This window comes from Neomonachus schauinslandi, chromosome 7 (genome assembly GCF_002201575.2).
Source record: "Neomonachus schauinslandi chromosome 7, ASM220157v2, whole genome shotgun sequence".
In the NCBI taxonomy this organism is placed as follows: domain Eukaryota; kingdom Metazoa; phylum Chordata; class Mammalia; order Carnivora; family Phocidae; genus Neomonachus; species Neomonachus schauinslandi.
In genome coordinates, this window is record NC_058409.1 from 4955552 (window position 1) to 4978972 (window position 23421).

General features: G+C 50.4%; 1 protein-coding gene across 1 annotated transcript in view; it reads right to left on the bottom strand.

Annotated features, from left to right (window-relative positions):
- ADAMTS2 (ADAM metallopeptidase with thrombospondin type 1 motif 2) overlaps window positions 1–23421 on the bottom strand; it is a 224132-nt gene that overhangs the window by 148041 nt on the left and 52670 nt on the right. Inside the window, exon 3 of the mRNA XM_044916657.1 lies at window positions 1860–2019. Within this exon, the coding sequence (XP_044772592.1) occupies window positions 1860–2019 (160 nt within the window). The remainder of the gene's footprint in view (window positions 1–1859; window positions 2020–23421) is intronic.

A 23421-nucleotide genomic window follows, 5' to 3' on the forward strand; every position in this document is an offset into this window, starting at 1 on the left:
TTAACCGACGGAGCCACCCAGGTGCCCCTCCCCAGCATCTTCTATGGCCACTGGTTTCTAAGTTTATCCTGAGTCTGAAACTCCTTTCCTGCATTCTGAGTTCCAAACTCTCACTAGCACTAGGTGGATGGCTGGGGGAGGGGAGGACGGATTTAATAGAAGGTCCCTAAAAACCAACAAAAGCCCAGAAAATAAGTCAAGGCCTGCACAACCACGGGGGAGGGCTGCCATGTTCAGGAGACAGGCACCACATGGAATCTGGGATCAGAGACAGCCCCAGGCACCTGGCAGCCCCTCTTGGCAGACGCCACCTCACCTGGCCTAAACAGGACCCAGAAGCACCAAGCCCAAGGCCCAAGGTGGCAAGCCCTCAGCTATCTGAGACATAGGCATTTCTAATCCCACTGGACAGAAAAGGCAGAAGCCAGAGGCCCAAACATGCCCGAGGGCAGCCGGCCAGCGTGGGCCTGACCCCTGATCTGGGGCACTTCCGCTGCCCCACTTTCATCCCTACCCTCACCCTACCCGGTGACTCTCCATTCCTCCCCCCGCGGAGAAGCCCAAGGGTAGGACAGAGGCAAGAAGGCTGAGGCTGGGGAAGGCCTGGCAGACGGGCGATTCATCACCTGGGAAAAAGGTCCACCCAAAGTATTGATCGGCTCCAGAGAGCGCGGGGCTTCCTGACGGAACAATTTCTGTGCAAAGGTATCTGACGCCACTGCTTGAAATTAGAATAGAGCCCTGCCGGCCTGCACCCAATTTATCTGTCAAGCTGGCAAGTCAGACCGAGAGACCTAAAATAAATGAGCCAGGGCTGTCTGGGGTGATGGGAGTGTCCTGGCAAATCACAGTACGGCTGTGCTGGCCTGGGGTGGGGGGGTGGGGAGGCTCAGGAGTTCTCGGTCAACATGCAGATGAGCCTGACCCAAGACCCAGGCGTCCAGGCCCCGTTGCTGCCACCTGCCCTGGCCATCTGCAGCCAGGGGGCCGGGACCAGAGGCTGAGGACTGAGCCCAGCCCTTAACAACCAGGCACAGGCAAGGCAGCCTCATCTGGTCCCTGGGGCCCTGAGGACCGTGAGGCCTGCTAGGACCATGGTCCGACCCCAACCTGGCCTCGCTGCAGCCTGGAACCCAAGATCCCAAGAATGCTGGGGAGGTTTGGGCTTGAGGTCTGAGTGGCTGCTTGTCACCAGGCCCACCCAGAAGTTTTTTCCACGCTCCTGGGCCCAGAGTGTGCTTTGGTTCTAAGTCACAAAAGAAAAAAAAAAACAAAAACCATGAGAGTCTGTGTACAGGCCTCTCTCTGGAGGCCGTGGGGGCACCTCTGGGGTCTTTGTCACGCACTTCCCTCCCCTTCCTCCCTTTGACACGGACACGTCTCCCAGAGGAAGCAGGGTCTGAACAGGGCCAGAGGAGAGCTCAGAGCCTTTCTCTGTGAGCAGCCAGTGAGGGGCGGTCAGGCGTAATTGCAGGGAAGATGGTCTGCACAGAGGATGAGGGAGGCTGTCTGGGGCCAGCAGACACCTTCTTTAGAGGCACGGGCTTGCAGACATGGGCATGGGACTCAGGCCCAGCTGCAGGCCTGCTCTGTGCGTCTCCTGCTCCCCGACACCAGCTGGCCCTCAAGCAGCAGAACGGGGGCCCTGGGCAGCCTCCACTGCCGGCTACGGAGGTACCAGACCTGTCAGCTTGTGGCCCACGTGCAGCAAGAGCAGAGGACCCCACCCTGGCACCACAGCACCACACCGTGCCACGTGGTCAGTGAGAGCAGGGCTCAGGTTCGGCCTGGCGCCAGGCCTGCAGAAGGGATGCCTGGGTCCCCCAGGGGGACAACTGGGGCTCACCAAGCAGCCTTACCTGTGTCTAGGACCTGTGGCCCCCCCAGAGGAGGGGGCCTCGGGGTGGGTGGCCGGCGATACACCACGTGCACACGGCCCTGCTCAGCCTCCTTGGCCGCCTGCCCCTTCTCCAGGGGCTCGATGAAGAACTCCTCCTCCTCCATACGGATCAGGCCAGCCTGCAGGGCAAAAACGAAACGGTTCAAATTCCCAGAGCACAGAAGACCAAGGATGGGCAACAGCGAGGAGGGTCCCAGGGGCACCTCCCACCAGACGGACAGGACCAGAAGGACCCTGCCCAGCACCCCGGCTAGGTGCCAGGCTTGAACCCCGGGCCAGGGAGGGTGCACACAGGTGACCCCAGAGGTCCCATCTGCCCAGAGCCTCCACTTCTAGTCACTGAGGCCAGAGCCCTGGATGGTGGTGAGCCCCATCAGGGGAAGAAGGTCTATCTGGGTCATCCCCAACCCCACCCCCAGAAGCCCAAAATCCAAGATAAATAGATGCCCAAACTGCCAACTGGGGACTGAATCTGCCACAGACATGTTAAGGTCAACCCACAAGGTATTTTGAAAGTTCTGAACCCAACGCTCAAAGTGATGAGATTTCATGTTTCAAAACTGGAATTCCAGTTTCCCTTGCAAAACACAGGCTGACCACAGTGCATGCTGCTGAGCGGTGGACTCCCCAGATGGAGCACGTACCCATGCAGCTGACCTCAGTCCCCGTGCCCCCAGCATCTATCCCCTCCTCCATCATCGGTCACCGGCCCGGACTCTGCAGCAACTGACCTGCTGCCTCCCCCAAGACGGTCCACAGTCTTCCCCTGCTGGAGAGCCCTCACTGGACCCCGGTCCCCACCGGGATTCAGGCTGCTCTGTATGTACTCTGGCAGCCAAGGCCCTCAGCCTGCCACTGCCCTCCCCGCCCCTGGCTCACACACCTCACCCCAGTGGCTGGGACAGTCCCCCTCCTGCCAATACAGCCCTCACGGCTGGCCCTCCTCACCCTGGCCCTCTGGTAAACTCCCATTCTCTCTTCAGCACCTGGTTCAGATCCCCCAGCTGCAGGTGCACGGCCCCTACCCTCCCTTTGGCCCTCCAGCCATCACTGCCGTATCTAGCTCCCATGCTTTTGATTTTCCATCTATTATCCATAAACCGATGGTCTCACACTGGGGGCCCTCACTGTGTCGACCTGCAGATGTATTTCCTTGAAATCACACATTTATGACCCACTCGGGGTTTTTCGGGGGTTTTTAACCATTTTATTGAGATATGATTGGCATGTAAAAAGATGTGCGTAGTTAATGTATGCAACTCGATGAGTTTGGGAATGAGTACGCACTCATGAAATCACCACCACTGTCAAGGGCATAAACATATCCACCTTTCAAAGTATCCTCTTAGCCCCTTTATCATCATTTTTTCCTGGTCAGAACACTTCGGATAATATCGACCCTCTTAGCAAAGTTTAAGTATATGATAGAATACTGTTAGCTATAGGCACTGTGCTGTGCAACAGATCTCCAAAACTTACCTTGCAGAACTGAAATTTTGTACCCTTTGACCATTACCTCCCATTCTCCCCTCCTCCCAGCCCCTGGCAACCACCATGCTATTCTCCACCTGCTATGAGTTTGAGTATCTTTTAAAAGATTTATTTATTTATTTGAGAGAGAGAAAGAGAGAGAGCACATGGAGGGGGAGGGGCAGAGGGAGAGAGAGAATCCAAGCAGACTCCCCACTGAGCGGGGAGCCCTACAAGGGGTTCAATCCCATGACCCTGAGATCATGACCTGAGCTGAAATCAAGAGTCAAAGGCTTAACGGACTGAGCCACACAGGCGCCCTGAGTTTGAGTATTTTAGATTCTACATTTGTCTTCTTGTGGCTAGCTTACCTCACTTAGTATAATATCCTCCAGTTTCATCCATGCTGTCCCAAATGGCAGGATCTCCTTCCTTCTTTATAAAGGCTGAGTAATATTCCATTGTATATATGAACCACATTTATCAATTTGTCATCTACAGATGGACATTTAGGTTGCTTTCATGCCTACTGTGAATAACGCTGTAATGAGTACAGGAGTGCAGATATCTCTTCAATATTCAGTTTGCATTTCCTTTGGATATATACACAGAAATGGGACAGCTGGATCATAGGGTAGTGCTATTTTTAATTTTTTGAAGAACCTCCTTAGTGACATATGTGACATACTGAAGAACCAATCCACATTCCCACCAACAGTGCGCGAGGGTTCCTGATCTCTACATCCTTGCCAACACTTGTTATATTGCATTTTTCATAATCATTCTAACAGATGTGAGATGATATGGTTGGTTTTGATTTGCATTTCCCTGATGTTGAGCACCTTTTATGTATTTATTGATCCTCTGTACGTCTTCTTTGAAAAAATGTCTAATTCAGGCTCTTGGCCCATTTTAATCAGATTATTTTTCTTCCGCTTTGAGTTGTAGAACTTCCTTGTGCATTTTGGATATTAGCCTAACTGATATATGGTTTGCAATATGTTCTCCCATTCCATAGGTTGCCTTTTCATTTTGTTGATGGTTTCCTTTGCGGTGCACAAGCTTTTTAGTTGGATGTAGTCCCACTTACTGATTTTTGCTTTGGTTGCTTATGCTATCAATGTCATATTCAAAAAACCATTGCCGAGACCAATGCCAAGGAGCTTTTTCCCTATATTTTCTTCTATTTTTAAGGTTTTGGGTCTTACACTGAAGTCTTTAATCCACTTAGGGTTAACTTTTGTGAGTGGTATAGGACTGGGGTCTTGTTTCATTCTTTGGCATGTGACCATCCAGTTTGCCCAACAACATTTATTGAAAGATTCTTTCCCCATTGAGTATTCTTGGCTTCCCAGTGAAATATAAACTGACTGTGTATGTGTGGGATTATTTCTACGCTCTCAATCATGTTCTATTGGTCTATGTGTCAATACCATACTATTTTGGTTACTGTAGCTTTGAGATCTAGTTCGAAATCAAAAAGAATGATGTCTCCACCTTTGTTCTTTCTTAAGATGGCTTTGACTATTTGGGGTCTTTGGTGGTTCCATGCAAATTTTAGGGTTGGTTTTGAATTGGAATTTGGAATTTTAATAACATTTCACTGAATCTATAGATGGCTCTGAGTAGTTCAGACATTTTAACATTATTAACTCTTCTGATCCATGAACACAGTATATCTTTCCATTTATTTGTGTCTTCTTTAATTTCTTTCTTTCTTTTTTTTTTTTTTTTTGGTGTATAGATCTTTCACTTCCTTGGGTAAATTTATTCCTAATACTTTTAACATTTTAGATGCTATTATAAATGAAACTGTTTTCTTTCTTTTTCAGATAGTTCATTGTTAGTGTATAGAAATTTAATTGATTTTTGTATGTTGATTCTTGTATCTGGAAACTTTAATAAATTTGGTTATTAATTCTAACAGTTTTTGGTAAGTCTTTAGGATTTTCTATATACATAAGATCACGTAACCAGAAAACATGAACAATTTTATTTCTTCCTTTCCTATTTGGGGCCTTTTCTTTATCTTGCCTGACTGTTCTGGTTAGAAGTTCCAGGACTGGGACACCCGGCTGGCTCAGTCAGAAGAGCGTGCGCCTCTCGATCTTGGGGTCTTATTTAAGTTCAAACCCCACATTGGGTGTAGGGATTACTAAAAAAAATAAATAAATAAACTTTAAAAAAAGAAGAAGAAATTCCAATACTAAGTTGAATACAACTAGTGAGAGTGAGCACCCTTGTCTTGCTCGTGATCTTAGCAGGAAAGCTTTTAACCCTTCACTATTCAGCATGATGACAGCTGCAGGCTTGTCACATACAACCTTTATTATGTTGAGCTATGTTCCTTCTATAACCAATTTGTTGAGAGTTTTATCACGAAAGGAGGTTGAATTTTGCCAAATGTTTCTTCTGCATCTATTGAAATGATCCTCTGAATTTTATTTTTCATTCTGTTAAGGTGATGTATCACATTTATTGATTTGCATATGTTGCAACAACCCTGCATCCCAGGGATGAATCCTACTTGATCATATGCATGATCCTTTCAATGTGCTGTTGAATTTGGTTTGCTAGTAGCTTGTTGGGAATTTTTGCATCTACATTCACCTGGGATCTTGGCCTGTAGTTTCCAATGCTGGCCTCATAAAATGAGTTTGGGAGTATTCCTTCCTCTTGGATTTTTTGGAAGAGTTTGAGAAAGATTGGCATTAATTTCTTCTTGAAATGTTTGGTAGAATTCACCTGTGAAATCATCTACGCCAGGGCTTTTCTTTGTTTGGAAATATTTTTGATTACTAGCTCAATCTCCTTACTCATTATTGATCTGTTTAGACTTTCTATTTCTTCCTGATTCAGTCTTGGTGGGTTGTATGTTTCTAGAAATTTATCATTTATTCCAGGTTGTCCAATCTGTTGTATACTATTCTCTTATGATCCTTTATATTTCTGTGATGTCAGTTGTAATGTTTTTTTAAATTTTATTTACATCTTAAGTTTACTTGGCTTTGTTGATTCTTTTTATTGTTTTTCTGTTCTCTATTTCATTCATTTCTGCCATGATCTTTGTTTTCTCCTTCCTTCAGCTAACTCTGGGCTTAGTTTGTTCTTCTTTTCCAAGTTCCTTGAGGTATAAAGTTAGGTTGTTTATTTGAAATCTTTCTTTTTTATTGTAGGTATTTATCACTATACACTTCCTTCTTAGAACTGCTTTTGCAGTATCACAGAAGTTCTGGTATGCTGTGTTTCCATTTTTGTTTCAAGGTATTTTCCCAATTTCCCTTTCGATTTCTTCTCTGACCCACTGGTTGTTCAAGAATATGTTGTTTAATTTCCACGTATTTGTGAATTTTCCAGTTTTCCTCCTGTTGTTGATTTCTAGTTTCATACCACTGTAATCAGAAAAGTTACTTGGTATGATTTCAGTCTTTTGAGAGAGAGCGAAAGAACGAGAGAGCAAGAGAGCAAGAGCACGCACACAGAGGGAGGCAGAAGCAGACTCCCCACTGAGCAGGGAGCCTGATGCGGGGCTCAATCCCAGGACCCTGGGATCATGACCTGAGCCGAAGACAGATGCTTAACTGACTGAACCACCCAGGCGCCCCTTCACGTGTTCTTATGTTACTAACTAGCACCCTCTTCTTTCAGCCTGAAGAACTCTTATCATTTCTTGTGGGTCTAGTGTGATGAGCTCTCCTCAGCTTTTGTTTGGCTGGTAAAGTCTTTATCGTGCCTTCATTTCTGAAGGACAACTTTGCAAGATAAAGTATTCTCTGTTGGTAGTTGTTTGTTTGGGTTTATTTTTTTTCTTTCAGCACTCTGAATATATCCTCCCGGTTTCTCTTGGCCAGCAAAATGTCTGCTGAGAAATCCACTGAGAGCTTTATGGGGATTCTCTTGTAGGAGAGAAATTTTTTCTCTTGCTGCTTTTATAAGGATCTCTTTGTCTTTGATTTTAGACAGTTTTATTATAATGTGTCTTGGAGAAGAGCTTTTAAATTTTTTTTGAAGATTTTATTTATTTACTTGAGAGAGAGAAAGAATGAGCAGTGGGGAGGGGCAGAGGGAGAGTAAGAGACAGAGAAGTAGACCCCCTGCTGAGCAGGAAGCCTGATGCAGGACTTGATCCCAGCTCCCTGGGATCATGACCTGAGCTGAAGGCAGACGCTTAACCGACTGAGCCACCCAGGCTCCCCGGAGATCTTTTAGATTGAAATTTGGGGGTGATATTTTCATGAGCTTGGATGTCCAAATCTCTCTTCAGGTTTGGGAAGTTCTCAGCCATTATTTCTTTAAATGAACTCTGCCCCTTTCTCCTCTCTTCTCCTTCTGGGACCCCAATAATGCATAGATTGTTTCTCTTAATGGTGTCTCCTAAGCCCCACAGGCTTTCCTTGTTCCTTTTCATTCTCTTGTTCCTCTGACTGGATAATTTCAAATGACCTGCCTTCTAGCTCACTGAGTGTCTCTTCTACACAGTCCAGTCTGCTGTTGATGCTCTCTATTGAATTCTTCACTTCCATCACTGTATTTTTAAGCTCCAATATTTCTGTTTGGTTCTTGTTAAGTTTTCATCTCTTTGTTCAATTTTTCATTTTGTTATTGTATTGTTTTCCTGGGTTTTGTTAAATTGTTTATCTGCGCTCTCTTAGAGCTCTCGGAGCAACTTTGGAAGAATTATTTTGAATTCTTTATTAGGCAATTCATGTATCTCCCTTCCTTTGAGATCAGTTACTGGGAGTCTACTGTGTTCCTTTGATGGTGTCACATTTTTCTGATTCTTCATAATCCCTGTAGCCTTGCACAGGTTTCTGTGCATTTTCAGACTTTATGAACTGACCTTCACCTGCAGGTGGGAGCACACTGGGTCATGCTGTGACCCCAGATCTAGTGGGCAAAAGCAGGGCACCAACTGCAGGCGTGTGTGGTGGCTCTGGGTCCAGGGGAAGGCAGGGTGGGTAGGAAGGACACGATGTCTCCTTGGCTTAGGCTGCTAGGATCCACGACATTGACAGCTGCATAGTCTTTGGTGAGCACTGCAGGGGTCTGCAATGGCTACAAGCACTCTTGGGGTCTTCAGTGGCACCTCCAGGTCCAGCGGCTAGAGATCAGGGCAGGCAGTGGTGGTGGCCAGAGCTGGCTGGTATGCACACACTCAGCTGTGGGGACCAGCTGCAGGTGCCTGTGTAGTGGCAGGGTCTGGTTGCAGACATACACGTGACAAGCGCCAGGACCAACAGCAAGAACCAGAGCCAACTACAGTCACATTAGCAGTTACCAATGACCTGGCTGCCAGTGTGCATTCCCATGGCTGCAGGGTCACACCATGGGGGCACACGTGGCAGTGGAGGTTGATGACACGGAGTCAGGTCAGTGGCATGCATGTGCCCAGCTGGGGGCTACGCTGTGTGTACATGGCCGTGGGGAGTCATCCAGAGGGCCTAGGCTGGCGTTTTCACTCGTGCAGCCACAGCGGCCCGGGCAGGCTGCTGATGCAGATCCCATGCTTAAGGGGATGGGAGGAGGGAGCTGGAGGGACTCAAGCAGCTAGCTTCTGTGAACGTGAAAGCCTGTGGGGTGAAAACTCAGTGGGAAAATCTGCAGGGGTCCACAGCAGCTGTGCTGGCCACTGGTTTTCTCAGCAGCAAAAGCTGCTCGTGTCCCCTGCGCAGCAGACGACTGGGAACCATGGTCACCCCTCACGCTGGTAACCCCTGCCCTTCTAGTTCCTAGCTGTCTCTAGATATCTCAGCTTCACTGGATGGGGTGACATGGACTGGGTCCTCTGTTCATTGCCAGAGAGGCTGGGGAAGCTGCTTGCTCACCCCACTCTCTCTTTCCCCGTGTGGGAAACTCGTTCATGCTGTGGAGTTCCCTCTTGGCACTGAGCAGTGCTGGCCTGGGGGACGGAATGATGTAAACAACATGGAGCTGCCTTCCTTCTCGTCTTGCACCGTTTTTCTCAGGGTTTTTGTTCTACTGTGTCACTGAAGTTTCTTAAGTGGACTCCAGAGTTCTCTCAGAGATGTTGTTTATGGATAGCTGCCTAATTATTCATCTTTGTTGGGGGATGGAGGCTGAGTCCCCTACTCTGCCAACTTGGTGACCTCACTCAGGGCCTTTTAAAAGCTTAAATTAGTTGCTCCAACTTAAGAACCAGAGGATTTCTCATAAACGACCAGATTTTCAAATTCTCTCAAAACATCGGAGAAGTTGGCAGTTCCTGTTGCCCATCTGACACACCAGCTAAACTGGCCAAGAGTTCCCTCAGGTTCTCCTCACGAGCCTCCAGAAAGAGCACAGCCCTGCCAACACCTTGACGTTGGCCTCCAGACCTGTGAGAGAATAAGCTTCTCTTGTTTTCAGTAATGTGTTACATCAGCTACAGGAAACTAAAAAGGGTCCCAGCGGGCAGTGGGAGGAAGGGGGTGGCCATTCTCTGAGGGGCACAGGATGAGAGAAGCAGGAGCGGCAGCCCCCATGAAAACATGGGTTTGCAGCATCTTGGACTTCCAGGGAAGGGGTCCAAAATACAGAGGAAGGGTAGGAGCCAGAGCTATGGGGGCCAAGACGGGGGCGCCAAGGTCACCAGTCTGTGGGAGGGGAGAGGGGCGGTCAGGCCCATGGGAACTCTGCAGGCCCCCACACTCTGATTCATGCCTAGATCACAGGGTCCTGCCAGGCCAGGCGGGGAGTGAGCAAGTGCTTGCAGATGAGTGAATAAATGACCCCCAAACAATGGCACATGTCCTCTGAGACACAGACAGGAAGGGCTGGGACACCCTGGGCCAATCCCCTTCCACCGCCATGTGGGTGAGGGTGGACAACAGCAACAGTTACTTCCTCTCTAGTGCCGCTGACATCTCCCATGTTTGTGGTTTGGGGGCAGACTGGTGTCTCAAACCCATCTTATTAATAGAACCCATTCGAGTCCATGTGGGAACAGACTGCGGCGTTCTGGGTTCCCAGCACTGTTTCTGTCTGGCCAGGTGACCTCAGCCAAGGTGCTAAGGCTTCCTGGGCCTATAAATGGAGTTGGTCATCCCTCCCCCTCACATGGCTGCTGCAGGAGCACATGCAGCCTGGGCCACAGAACAAGGGCAAGCCACATGATGTCATCCACCTGCTTGCTCTCCAAATGAAAAAACAGACCGAGGGGTGGGGAGGCCTGCCGGGGACACACAGGGTCTAGGAATCAGACCCTGGTCCCAGGTGGAAGGAGCATCTCCTGAGTGGGCCCCTGGGCCAGACCAGGCCTGCTATGGCAATTAGGGCAGGACAGTGGGACATCAGCAAACAGCAGGGCAACCCCATCATCTGGAGGGACCCTTGCACCCCAGGCGGGGGGCCATCTATGTCACAGGCCTACAGCCCTGGGGTTATTCCAGAGGGACCCAATGTAACCATGACCCAGAACTCAATCTGGTGAGGAGCAGCCCTCTCTGGCCTCAGAGATCCCAGGACAGTTAGAGGTCTCCCTCCATGCCAGCGGTCAGGCTCTCCTCCCTGGCTGGCCTCTAGGTGGGCTGACCCAAGGGCACTGAATCTATTGGATGCTGTCCTGGGCCTTGCCAGAGTCAGGAAACCAGGGCCCCAGTTGGCCCAGCTGCCTGGCAGGGACCCTCCCAAATGCCCATCTGAAGGGCACTAGAGCTCACTGAGATCAATCTGCAGTATGATGCCAGGTTACTCAGATTTCCTCGTGAAACCAGAGACCTCTAACTGACAGTACTCACAAATGGACAGGGCAGACACTGCTCGCCAGCATCAACCCCTCTCTCTCAGGTATGGGGGAATGCACACACATGGATGTCACACTGATGACCATGGGTGGCCCCTGCCCCAAGACCAGTGGCTGACCACACTGAGTCCAGAGGCTGACCATGGGAGACCGCACAGGCTGCCCACCTCGAGACCAGCACTGCCGGCCCAGGGCCCGTGGATGACCACCTGAGACTGGCATTGGCTCACCCCTCCAGACCACCCACCAGAATAAGCCTGCTGAGGGGCTCTCCAGAAAGAAAGTGGGGTTCGTGTCATTGCCTGATTTTCAAGCATCTTAGTGTGCATCCCAGGGATGATCGGTCTCAAAATCTGCAAAAGAAAATTGACAAAGAGAACAAGATACGCAACGTGGGCTCTGTTTTGAGGAGTTTTTCCTGCTGCCAGTGGCAAGTTTATCTGTTTCTACATGTAATTTTTGTTAATAAGAATCTGCTTCCTCTCCCCCATTTAATAAATATGAAAGAATTCCCTGAAGCACGCTGGTCTGAAGGGCACTCCACAGGAGCCCACCTGTGTCTGTCCAGCCTGGTGTCCCTGGACCCCGATGCTGGCTCTTACCCCAAACCCTCTCTGCTCTTGAACTCTGTGACTGTCTTCCCAACCCAGCCAGGAGGGAGGCTCACAGGAAGGACTCCATCCCCGGCCCGCAGGTGCTGCTGCAGGGGCCTGGAACCTGGTGGCTCTTTTGTCATCAGATCAGCTCACTAGTTCTCAGAACTTGGTGAATTATTAGATGCCTGCCCTACTCCTTCCTTCTAGGCTCTGTTCCTTTGCTGTTTGGTTTATGACAAAGTAGTCACTAGAAAGGAAAACGAAGAGTTAAAACAATTTATGAGAATCTAAAGGCTTAACAGACATCCTCTGTCACTCTGAATTTTAAAGTGTTCAAAACACCGACATTCTGGGAACCAGGGTCTCCCTGGAAAGCAAGTGTGCCTCCTGTCCCCATCCACAAGGCGCCCGGGTCACTGTTTTCACCGGCTCCTGTAGTGGGAGCCGCAGGGGAACATGCACTAGGATCCCACGTACGCGCGACGGGGACCAAGGCTGTCGCTCAACCTTGTCATTCTTGGAACCTCCCGTACCAAGACTGTCGGGGCCCGTCAAGGTTGCAGCGGTGACGACTGAGAATAGAAAAAAAAGAAAGAAGCTGGTCCAAACACAGAAGGATCCAGACTCTGACGGGGGACAAGGCAGCACACATCTGCATTAGCTTGCTGTCACCCAAAACTCGTCTCTGCTCGGAAACACACACACACGTGCACTTGCCACAGGAGTCCCCCAAAATGCTGGCATGTGGTAAGATTTCCATTCCTGGAGCTCTTTTAGCTCCGACAGAACCATGTCCCTTCCTCTCTCCTCCCTTTTCGTAATGATGGTCTAGCAGGTGCGTTACCAAAATGGGATCAGCCACCTCCGGGGCGTCCTTCCCCTCCCAGCCACCTGGGGAAGACAAGGGCGGCCCTGGAAGCTTTATGGGGGGCGCTGGACCCCAACTGCCACACATCACAGGCGTGAGAACTAAAGCCCCATGGGATTCAAGCCAACCAGCAGGGGCTCCTTCACAGTTCAGCCCCACAGAGGATGTTTTACATCCTCATTTTTCCACTTTTCGACAAGGAGCACCAGCCATCTGTGGGGGCACTGGCCGCCAGGAAGTGAGAGCAAGCCTGTGGAAACTCCTGTCCTCTCCCCCGCGTCTCCATGCGCTATTGCTCTGCATCTTCCAGAACATCCCCTTCTGGAGGAGTCTGTCTGTGGACGCCCTCGGGGCAGAGTCCCTGCCTCCCCTGCTCTCTGCCTCATTTGGTTGGCCCCATGTGGCCCTTGCCATGTGCCCTCCACACCCCTCCCTCCCCCCGGTGTGCAGGCTAGAGCTTGTCCTCCCAGCTTGGAGGGGAGGCTGCCGCCGGAGCTAGGCCTTATGTTTTCCCGAGCCAGGTGACTGCAGACAGGTCACTGAGTGCCACAGCCCTGAGCCTGCATACCACAGAGCTTCGGTAAGTTCACCCGGCAGGCCCTGCCCTTTCTTGGGCCTGGTTTCAGGCCCCTCAAGATAACTTTGCTCCAGAAAATCCCTCTTTTGTCCAAAGCTACCCAAGGTTGGTTTCCAGTGCTCAAAACCAGGAAGTCCCAACAGACATGTGCCCCCAATGCCAAGCTCAATACCCGGCCTCATCTTTCCATAATTCCAATAGGACCTGGAGAGCTCCAGTAGAAAGACCCCAAACAAACAACTAAGAGCAGGAAACCCTCTCCTTCCCTGGATCATTGCCTCTGCCTACAAAAGAAAGGCCACAGCCTCCCTGGGGGCCACAGTAGCTCACTCTCCATCCCTGAGCAGACCCCCATATGCCCCGCTCCTTGCATGGGATCCCCACTCTGTGCCTCAATGTGGCAAGCCTCGGCCCTTCATTCCTAAGGGGCGTGGTGGGACCTGGGCTTGAGTCCCCACTGTACACCAGGTGTTCTACAGAGGTCTTCAAATATGATGCCATTTCAACCCTCCCTAAAATTCTATAAGAGGGACACTCCATTTCCAGGGGGGGGACTCTTAAGGCCTAAGGCTCAAGGAAGTTACACTGCTAGATCAGATCTCCCAGTGGGGCAGGGCAGGCTTGGGAACATAGGCCTGTCCCCCAACACTGGCCCACAGGAGATCCAGTGGGGAGGGGACACCAAACTCCTACATTCTCTTCACCACCATCACAACTCCTGCCTTACCCAGTTTTGTTAAATTCTAGCTGGATATTCCTGTAGGCTAAGACTCTGAGCCTGAATCCCAATCTCTCTCTGTTACAAAAAAATTGAAGAGGCATTAGAGACCTGTTAGCATCAAACTGAGACTCCCTTTGACTCAATCTGAAAGTTTAAAATAGAATTGAGAGAGGAATAACTTTCTCACTATGAGACTTGTGCTTTTTTAATACATAACAGCTTTACTGAGCTATAATTCACATATCATACAATTCACCCACTTATACAGTGTATAATTCAACCATCACCACAATCAATTTTAGAACATTTTTATCACCCCCCCCGAAAAAAACCTCATATACATTAGCAGTCACTCCCATATTCCCCCAGCATCTCCCCCACACACGCACAAGCCAGCCCCTGGAAACCACTGATCTGTTTTCTGTCTCTATGGATTTGCTTATTCTGGACATTTCCTATAAACAGAATCATACAGTATGTGATCTTCTGTGGCTGCCTTCATTCACCTAACACCATGTTTTCAAGATTCCCATGCTGTAAAATACGTCGATACTTAAATTCCCGTCTTATTATCAACTAATATTCCATTGTACAGATGTGCCACATTTTATTTATCCATTCGCTGGTTGATAGACCTTTGCGTTCTTTCAACTTTTTGGCTCTTGTGAATCGTGCTCCTTTGAACATTTGTGCGCAAGTTTTGTGTGTGGACAAAGGTTCTCGTTTCTCATGAGGATATACCTAGAAGTGGAACAGCTAGGTCCTAGGGTAACCCCATGCCACACTGTTTCCCGAAGCAGCTGCACCATTTTACATCCCCACCAGTGGGGAGCGAGGAAGCAGCAGTATTTCGACTTCTCCACCTCCTCATCCAACACTTGTTATCACCGATCTTGTTTCTTCTAGCCATCCTTGAGTGCGTGGAGTGGCATCCCACCGGGGTTCTGATTTGAATTTCCCTGATGACAGCAGATGTGATGAATCCGCTTATTGGCCATTTGTTTCTCTTCTGTGGAGAAATGGCCACTCAGACCCACTGCGCATTTTGCAATGGGGTTATTTTCATTTTTTCATTGACTAGTAAGAGTTCTTCACATATTCTAGATACAAGTCCCTATTGGATTTGCAAACATTTCCACCTCAATTTGTAAGTTGTCTTTTCATTTTCTTGATGGCGTTCTTTGAAGTTATAAAGGACGTTCCTAACTTACTTTTCTTTTGTTGTTTGTGCTTTTACTGTTCTAAGGTTTTGCCTAACCCAAAAGAATGAAGACCTACTCCTCTATTTGTCAAGAGGTTTAGCTCTTATCTTTACATCTACAATCCATTTTGAGTTATTCTTTTAGAGGGTATGAGGCAGAAGTCCAAATTCATTCTTTTGCATGTGGATGTCCAATTGTCTCAGCACCATTTGTCGATGAGATTATTTTTTCCTCCATTGAATTGTCTTGGCACCCTTGTCAAAAATCAATGTGAGGATTTATTTCTGGGTCCTCAGTTCTGCTTCATTGATCTGTACATCTATCCCCTCTGCCAGCACCACACAGTCTTGATTACTGTAGTTGTGTGGTAAGTTTAGAAATAAGAAAGTGTTGAGTCCTCTAACTCTGTTCTTTTTCAATGTTGTTTTGACTATTCTGGGTCTCTTATATTTCCATATGAACTTTAGGGATCACCTTGTCAATTTCTGCCAAGAAGCCAGCTGGGGGGGCGCCTGGGTGGCTCAGTTGGTTAAGCGACTGCTTTCGGCTCAGGTCATGATCCTGGAGTCCCGGGATCGAGTCCCGCATCGGGCTCCCTGCTCGGCGGGGAGTCTGCTTCTCCCTCTGACCCTCCTCCCTCTCATGCTCTCTGTCTCTCATTCTCTCTCTCTCAAATAAATAAATAAATCTTTAAAAAAAAAAAAGAAGCCAGCTGGGATTTTGATAGGGTCCAGTGTTTTTTCAATGTCTTGTTTCAGGCCACATTAATCCATCTCTTTTCCTAATGCTTAGGGAACAATGGCCTAGAGAGAACACTGCCTTAGACACCAAGAGGTTGGGATGGGAGCCCGAAGTCGGCAAACTAACCAGGTGTGTGACCTTGAGCAAGTCAGAGCCTCCAGGAGCAGGGGACATAGAGACACTGTGCCCCACCTCTGCTGCTGGACAGAGTCCTCTCCATGGCATCTGTCTCGGCTGTGCTTTACACCCCTCCCCCATCATTCCTCGCCTGCTGCTTTATGCAACCCAGGCTTGATTTCAAAATCAAGTTCCCACAAATGGGAAAATCACAGATTGAAACTACCAGAACTGGCCTCTGCATCCATTCCACTGCGATAATTATGATTACAGACCAGATGTTGTTTACCGTACATTCTGGAAAGGAAAGCTGTGCAACATAAAAATAATTCCTAATTCAACTTTAATAAGTTGGGGCAAAAACGGTCAAACAAGTCAATAAAAGTGAAAGAGGGCACAGGAGGGACGAAAGAAGTAGTTTAATTGCAATTAATTTCTCAATCTTCCATAGGGAAATCAACAGTTACTGATAAGCTGCTGAAGTTGATAAATACTAGTTTAAGAATCCTATTTGAAGTTGTAAAAGCCACAACCTATAAAACTAATATATACCCTCCAAATTCCTGGAAATGAAAGATTAGATCATACAGTAAATACGTAAGACTAGAAAAACAACACAAGAACAGAAAAACAGAAAATGCAAATAAGATGACTGAAGTACAACAAACATATCTGTTATGACAATAAACGTAAATGGTCGGATTGCTTCCAAAAATCTCTCTGACTTGCAAAAAAGCTACAGATTTTACAAATTTATGCTAGGTCTAGAGTTTCGCAGAGGAGACTTTCTACCGCTTAAAGAACAAACACATCCGTGATGCATTGTTGACGAAGAAAGGCAGGCACAGTGCCAGTATGATGCTCTCACGTAGAGTCATGTATATCTCTGTGCTAAATGTTAGCTGAGCCTGACGAAGCAGGGCATGGCCCCCAAGTTACTCTGCTTCAATTCCCAATGCTGACCTCGGTGCTGGCTAACTGTGTGGACTCCGAGCTTCAGTGTTGCTCCTGCAAAATGAGGGTAACGGTATTTGCACACCTGGTGTGAGGGTTAAAGGAGATACAGTGCTCAGCACGGTGCCTCGCACACTAGCCAGTTATTGTCGTTACCATTAACGTGAAATGAGAAGGGTCTGGAAATATGTGTGACAAAGAGTTAACAGTGTTAAAGTTTGGGGTGGGCTCTGCTTTCCTATTAGTATATTCTGTATTTTTTGAGATGTTTATGAAGGACTTCTATCAATGGGTTCAAAGGAAGGAGGAGGGAAGGAGTGGGAGCAGGAAGAGGAAGATAAGGGAGTAAAACAGGATAGACAAGATGCCGGCAAGAGTGCCTCTAGGAAGCCAGTGCAGGCGGTCTTCCCACCAATGAGGCAGCACCGGGGTGGCTCCCATGGGAGCCGGCCTGTCCAGCCTATGAGAGTCCAGACTGTCCCATACCTGGCCTCTGAGTACATCAGCGCCAGAGAGGGCCTCCAGGAAATGGAACCAGCCTGCCAGTCTGGCCAGGGCAGCGGGGTCAGTGGGTCAGGCTCAGACCCTGGGACCATGACGGGCCTGCCCATCTACCACAAGAACTGACAGACACTCCAGCTGACATTTCCCAGGTCTCGTTCAGCACAAAGACTGCGTCGGGGAATGTCCCCAGTCACAAATTAACACTCACATAAGTAACAAGGCGCTCTCCACTAAAAAAGAAAAATGACTCTTGCTGCAGGAACATTTGCCAGAATATCAAAAAGTGGAATTTTTCTTTCTGAGTTTCCATATCTCACCAGCTGGGCCCCAGCAGATTGTGGCCTTGAGACATGAGGTGGAGGACAGCTCACAGAATAAGGTCCAAATTCCTTGTTCAAGGTCCTGCTGACAGCCCCTTCCCTCAGCTGGCATTGGCCCTGGGGCAGCCCAGTCCACACAGCACACACACCAGCTGGAATCAACATCTTTGCCCTACTGTCACATCAGGCCTCCCTGCCTCCTCGAAGGCGAGGCACACTCACCCTTCCTCCCGGCCTCTGACTCGGCTGGGGGCCAGCACTTCTGAGCGCTTCCACCCCCAGCTTGGTCCTGACAGAACCAGCACGGCGGGTCAAGGCACTGGGGGGCAGGGGTGCTTGTCTAGCAGCACCAACGTATGCTTTCTTCCTAAGTGTGTGTTATTTGGGGTGCTGAGGGTCGTTGTGAGGGGGCTAACACCCCAATATGTTAACTGGTGGCAGGGACCTTGGGCCAAGGTGTCACCAGCCATGTGCACCCACAGAACCCCAGGCCCCACAGACACTGCCACCCAGCCATCCCAGACTGCCAGAAGACTCACCCTGGTGAGCAAAGCCCACAGAGTCCTGCTGCGGGACCCATGGGCCTCATGACCCCAGGACCATTCCTCAGCATTCACCCAGGCTCACTCTGCATCTGTCAACTCAATGCTCTGAGAAGAAGCTGCCAACGCATCTTCCCTCAAGACAGCAGGGCCAATGCCACCTCCAGCACCTCTGTCTCAGTCTGCTCAGGCTGCCACAACTACGTACCACAGTCTGGGCTGCTTCAGCAACAGAAATGTACTTCTCACAGTCCTGGAGGCTGGAAGCCCAAGATTAAGGCGTTAGCAGGGCTGGTTTCTTCTGAGACCTCCTCTCCTTGGCCACTTTTTCCTGGTGTCCTCACATGGTCACTCCTTTGTGTGTGTCTCTGTCCAAATTTCCTCTTCTTACAAGGATGCCAGTCACATTGAACCCCATGTTACCTCATTTTAACTTAATCAATCTCTGGAAAAACGCTATCTCCAAAAGCAGTCACACTCTGAGGTTCCTGGGAGGCTAGGACTTTGATATATGAATAAGGGGTGGGGACACAATTCAGCCCGGAACAGCCTCCATGCTCCAATGTCACCCAGATGTTGGCAGGGGTTCTGGGTGGTCCCGGGTCCTGAAGTGACAGAGCTGAGTGGGGCTGCTGCTCAGGGAGCACTCCAGAGAGCAGGAAGGAGGGGAGTCACCTGCACAGATCACCCCCTGATTCAGGTAAGGAGAAAGATAGGACTCCAGCAAAGTCGGGGCATGCCCAAGGCTGGCCACGTGGGGCTCCCAATGCTCCCCTTCCTAGAGTGGACCTTCTAGCCCCTGTGACACATAGCAGTGAGTGTAAAGCCCAGGGGGATGGGAATGCTGCACAGCCAGCGCAAGAGGAACGGGGGGAGGACCCCGCCTTCCAGATCCCCTCTTGGGACCAGCACGAGCCCCACTCCAGAGCCCCACTGGGGGCAGCTCCAGGCAGGCATCTCTCCTCCAGTCCTGCGGAGAGGCTGGTTTTACCCCCAGAGGTTAGCTAGGGCTCCTGCCATGGGGCTCTTCCCGTGCCCCCAGCACCCCAGCATTTCCTGGGAATCCCAAAGCCGAGCCTACACAGTTGCTGGAAGGGAATGCAATTGTAGACAGGGAGTACGATCCAATACCCTTTCCAGAGAGGAAGCCCCAAGTCCGAGGGGTCTAGGAGGCTGTGTCCTGCTCCTCCAGAAGGGTCCACCTGGCCAGAGGGAAGACACAGGCTCACTAAGGGACCAGTGGCCTGGCTGGTGGATGAAGACTGGTTTGGTGGCAGGGCTTCTCCCCAGGGAGCTGTGAGGCAGCTGGCCCCCACAGGAAGTGGGTAGCTTCAGCCTGGACCTCCCTTCTGGTCAGGTGGGGGCAGGGGAGCCAGTCAAGGCCACAGCAGGAAGCAGGGATGCTAGACCATGCTCAGAACGGTGGCGGATGTGCCCCTCAGAGGTAGAGCAGACACAGAAGCCCTGACGGGGAAAAAGCAGGCCTCGCTGTACAGTGCCGGCTCATCCCTCCTCTCCCTAAGCCTCAGTTCCTCTCAGAGGTCACAGGAAGGATTGAAAGGGTGAGACTTGGAATGGAGGGGACCTGTCCTCTGCGCCCACGTGCTGGGTCCCCAGGTGTGGAAGTTGTGCCTGGCTTGCGCTTTTCACCACGGGCCGCCCCTTCCCTGGGTCCCTGGGCCGCCAGCCCCTTTCTGGACATCTCCGTCCTCATAGGCACAGAGAGTCTGGCATCCTGCCCGACTCTGGTTTCCTTCACATCTGGCTTCTGTTCCTGCTCGGATCTCTGGGACCTGCCGTGGTATCCAGGGCAGGCTGACCGCCGACCGTCCTCTGCCCGCCTGCCCAGCTGCCGCTCCCGGGGCCGGGAGCCCTCCCAGGGCCTGAGGCTCTCTGCTGCCCCTTCGAGTCCAGATTTCCCAAAACAAAAATCAGGCCATGCCATCTGACGAAGGATCTTGTCTGGTTTATTTATGGGAAGAGCTGGGGCTATAAGGGCCAGGTTCTCTGGGCCGTGGCCAGGATGCTCTGCGGGCCTTCAGACGCTCACTTGCCGAGTGTCGTCCAGGGTGAAGCGCTGGGCTCCCGCACCAGCAACCTTGGGATGTTCATTAATTCCAGAGCCAGGACGGCAGCCCACGTGGCCCCGCGCCACTCTGTGGGCTGCAAGAGCCTAGACGCGGAGCCAGAGTAGCAAGGCCGGCAATGACCAAAAGCACCACATCCGGGATAAAGGCAGGCTCAGTGGGCCCAGCCGTCACTGGACGCCGCTGCAGGGCACTCAGGGGAGGAGAACATGTGGGATCGGGCGCCCCGTGGGACCCCAGTCCCCACAGGGGACCAGGTCACCAGGCCTCACACCAGGACACGAGGGCAGAGTCCCAGGGCAAGCAAGGTGACACCAGGCAAATGTCCCGTACCCCTCTCTCCTCCAAATCCCTGCCCCACAGACACCCCTGGCACTGCCTGGCATCTGTGCAGGGCAACACTGCCCGCCCACCGGCAGTGACGAGCCTCCCCGGAGGCTGGGCGGGTGAGCTGGTGGCGGCTCCAGACCGCACACTCGCCGGGCTGTCCCCAAGAGAAGACTGCTGCCCCTCCTCCTCCAGGGCTCCGCCCGCAGCGGTGCCCCCTCCTCAGGGCCGGCTCGCCTCACCGGCCCAGGTGACAGGGTGCAGCCACTGTGCAAAACAGTACAGCGGTCCCTCAAACGGTTAAAAATATAATTACCGGGGGCACCTGGGTGGCGCAGTTGGTGAAGCGTCTGCCTTCGGCTCGGGTCATGGTCCCGAAATCCCAGGATCGAGTCCCGCATCGGGCTCCCCGCTCAGCAGGGAGTCTGCCTCTCCCTCTGACCCTCCCCCCTCTCATGCTCTGTCTCTCTCAAATAAATAGATAAAATCTTTATTAAAAAATATAATTACCACATGTCCCAGCAATTCCACTTCCAGGTATATGCCCAAAAGAACTGGAAGCGGGCTGTCCAAGGGGTATCTGTAGACCCACATTCACAGTAGCATTATTCACAAAAGCGGAGATGTGGAAGCAACCCAAGTGTCTATCGACGGATGAATAAACAAGCAGAATGTACTATATACACCCTGAAGTGGAATACTATTCACCCTGCAAAATAAAGGAAATTCTACAGTGTGCCACGACATAGATGATCCTGGGGGGCATTGTGCTAAGCGAAAGAAGCCAGTCACAGATGCCCCACGATTCCACTCATGTGAGGTATTTGGAGTCGTCAAACCCCTAGAGACAGAAAGGGGAGGGCGGTTGCCAAGGGCTGGGGAGCAGGGACAGAGTTTCAGTTTCACAAGATGGGAAGAGTTCTGGGGATGCGCGGGGGTGGTGGTTGTACAACAGTGTGAGTGTGCTTAACACCACTAAGCTGTACGCATAAAAAGAGTTAAGATGGTAAATGTTAAGTGTATTTTACCACAAAAAAAAATTTTTTTTTTCTTTTTAAATCACACCCAAGCATGGCTAAAGGCCAGAGGATCCAATCTCACTTGCCAAATCTGAGATAACTTGAACAGAACAATAAATAACAACAGTAATGGGTTATAACCCGCAGAATAAAACAAATATCCACGAGTCCACACTGGTATAAATAAATAATGGGATAATGAGTGGAGCAGGAGGAGCAGCTCGTCCTCACAGTGGATTCAATTAATTGACGTAGAAGAAATGATGGAGATACAAGATCACCATGGTAAACACCAGAGTAAGGATCGCCACAGATAAGAACCATCCACCGCTGCTAAGAATCAGTGTGAGAAAGGATGCTTTGCATAATCTCAAAGTATCTCCCCAGGAGATATTTATGAATTAGGAAGGGAAAAACAGTACGTTTACAGGGGAGAACCCCCACAGACAGAGCAAGGGTCCTCAAAGCAATGAGGGCCCCTCCTGCCAAGAGCAAAATAATTCGCCATCACATACCCCAGGATGGCATGCACGCATGCCTTCGGGGATGTTCCTGCGCCAAATACATAAACTCAATCTGACCTGAGGACACATCAGACAAACCCACGTGGTGGCTCGTTCTACAAAAGAACTGACCCGTCCTCTTCACAAGAGCCCACCTCCCCCTGGAACAGAGGCACCGGGCTTCGCTGATACATCCCCATGTCCAGGGGCAGGCCCTACAGGAGGCATGAGTTCCAGGGGATAAAGCAGCAAGTGCAAAGGCCCTGAGGAGGAAATGAGCCCAGTGCATTCCAGAACACCAAGGAAAAAAGTGTGGCCAAAGCAGTGCCCTTGGGCAGAGGCCCACACCTGACTCCTACCCATGTGTGCCCTGCTGCCCCCCTGGAGACACTCTCCAACCCTCCAAATGGTGCGTGGGGCCCACCAAATGCCCCAGGAGCTCCAGGATTCGTGCCTGCTAGGTTGTCCCAGGGTCTGAGGCGAACAAGCCACCCCCACCAGCCCAAGGGGCACGCCCTTCATGGACATGCGTGGGACTGAGCCACCTGAGCAGTGCCTGACACCATCGTTTTGGAGACTCTCACTCACATCAGACACAGGATGAGTCCAGGGCTCTGGACTCCTGTCAGAGGAGCGCACCCTAAGGACTGCAGCGAGGACGTGGCTGGAAGATGTGTTGTCCTTCACTGACACTAGAGATTCCCAAACGGCAAATGGGACCTGACCAGAAACGAACACCAGTTCACATTTCCTACATCCTCTGGGCCAGATCTGCACCGGTGGTCATCATCAATGAAGCATGGTGACAGCCTTTGACAGAGCCAGAGGCCAGCTTCCCAGGCAGACGGATGAAGCCCAGTCAGGAGACACTCGATCAGCAGCACTAACTGAATACACAGGACTCGGGAATGCAGGGGCAAGAGAACCACGGTGTCTCTAGACAGGCAGGTTCCAGGGAGCCCTGCACTGTGAATAACAAGTGCACTGCTAATCCTTTTTTCCTGCTCTGGGAAATAGAAATATGAAATTAGCCAGGAGCGGCATACTTGACAATAAAGAACACAGAGAGATGGTTTCTGGACCTGAAGAGAGAGTGCGTGTGCACTGAGAAGGATTTTTGCAAGCACTGATGGGACAGGAGACAGACGGGTTAGCACCCCTTCTCCCCTATTCCTCTAAATTTGCATCAAAACCTCACGATACTCCACACGGGCTCCAGGAGCTTGTAATAC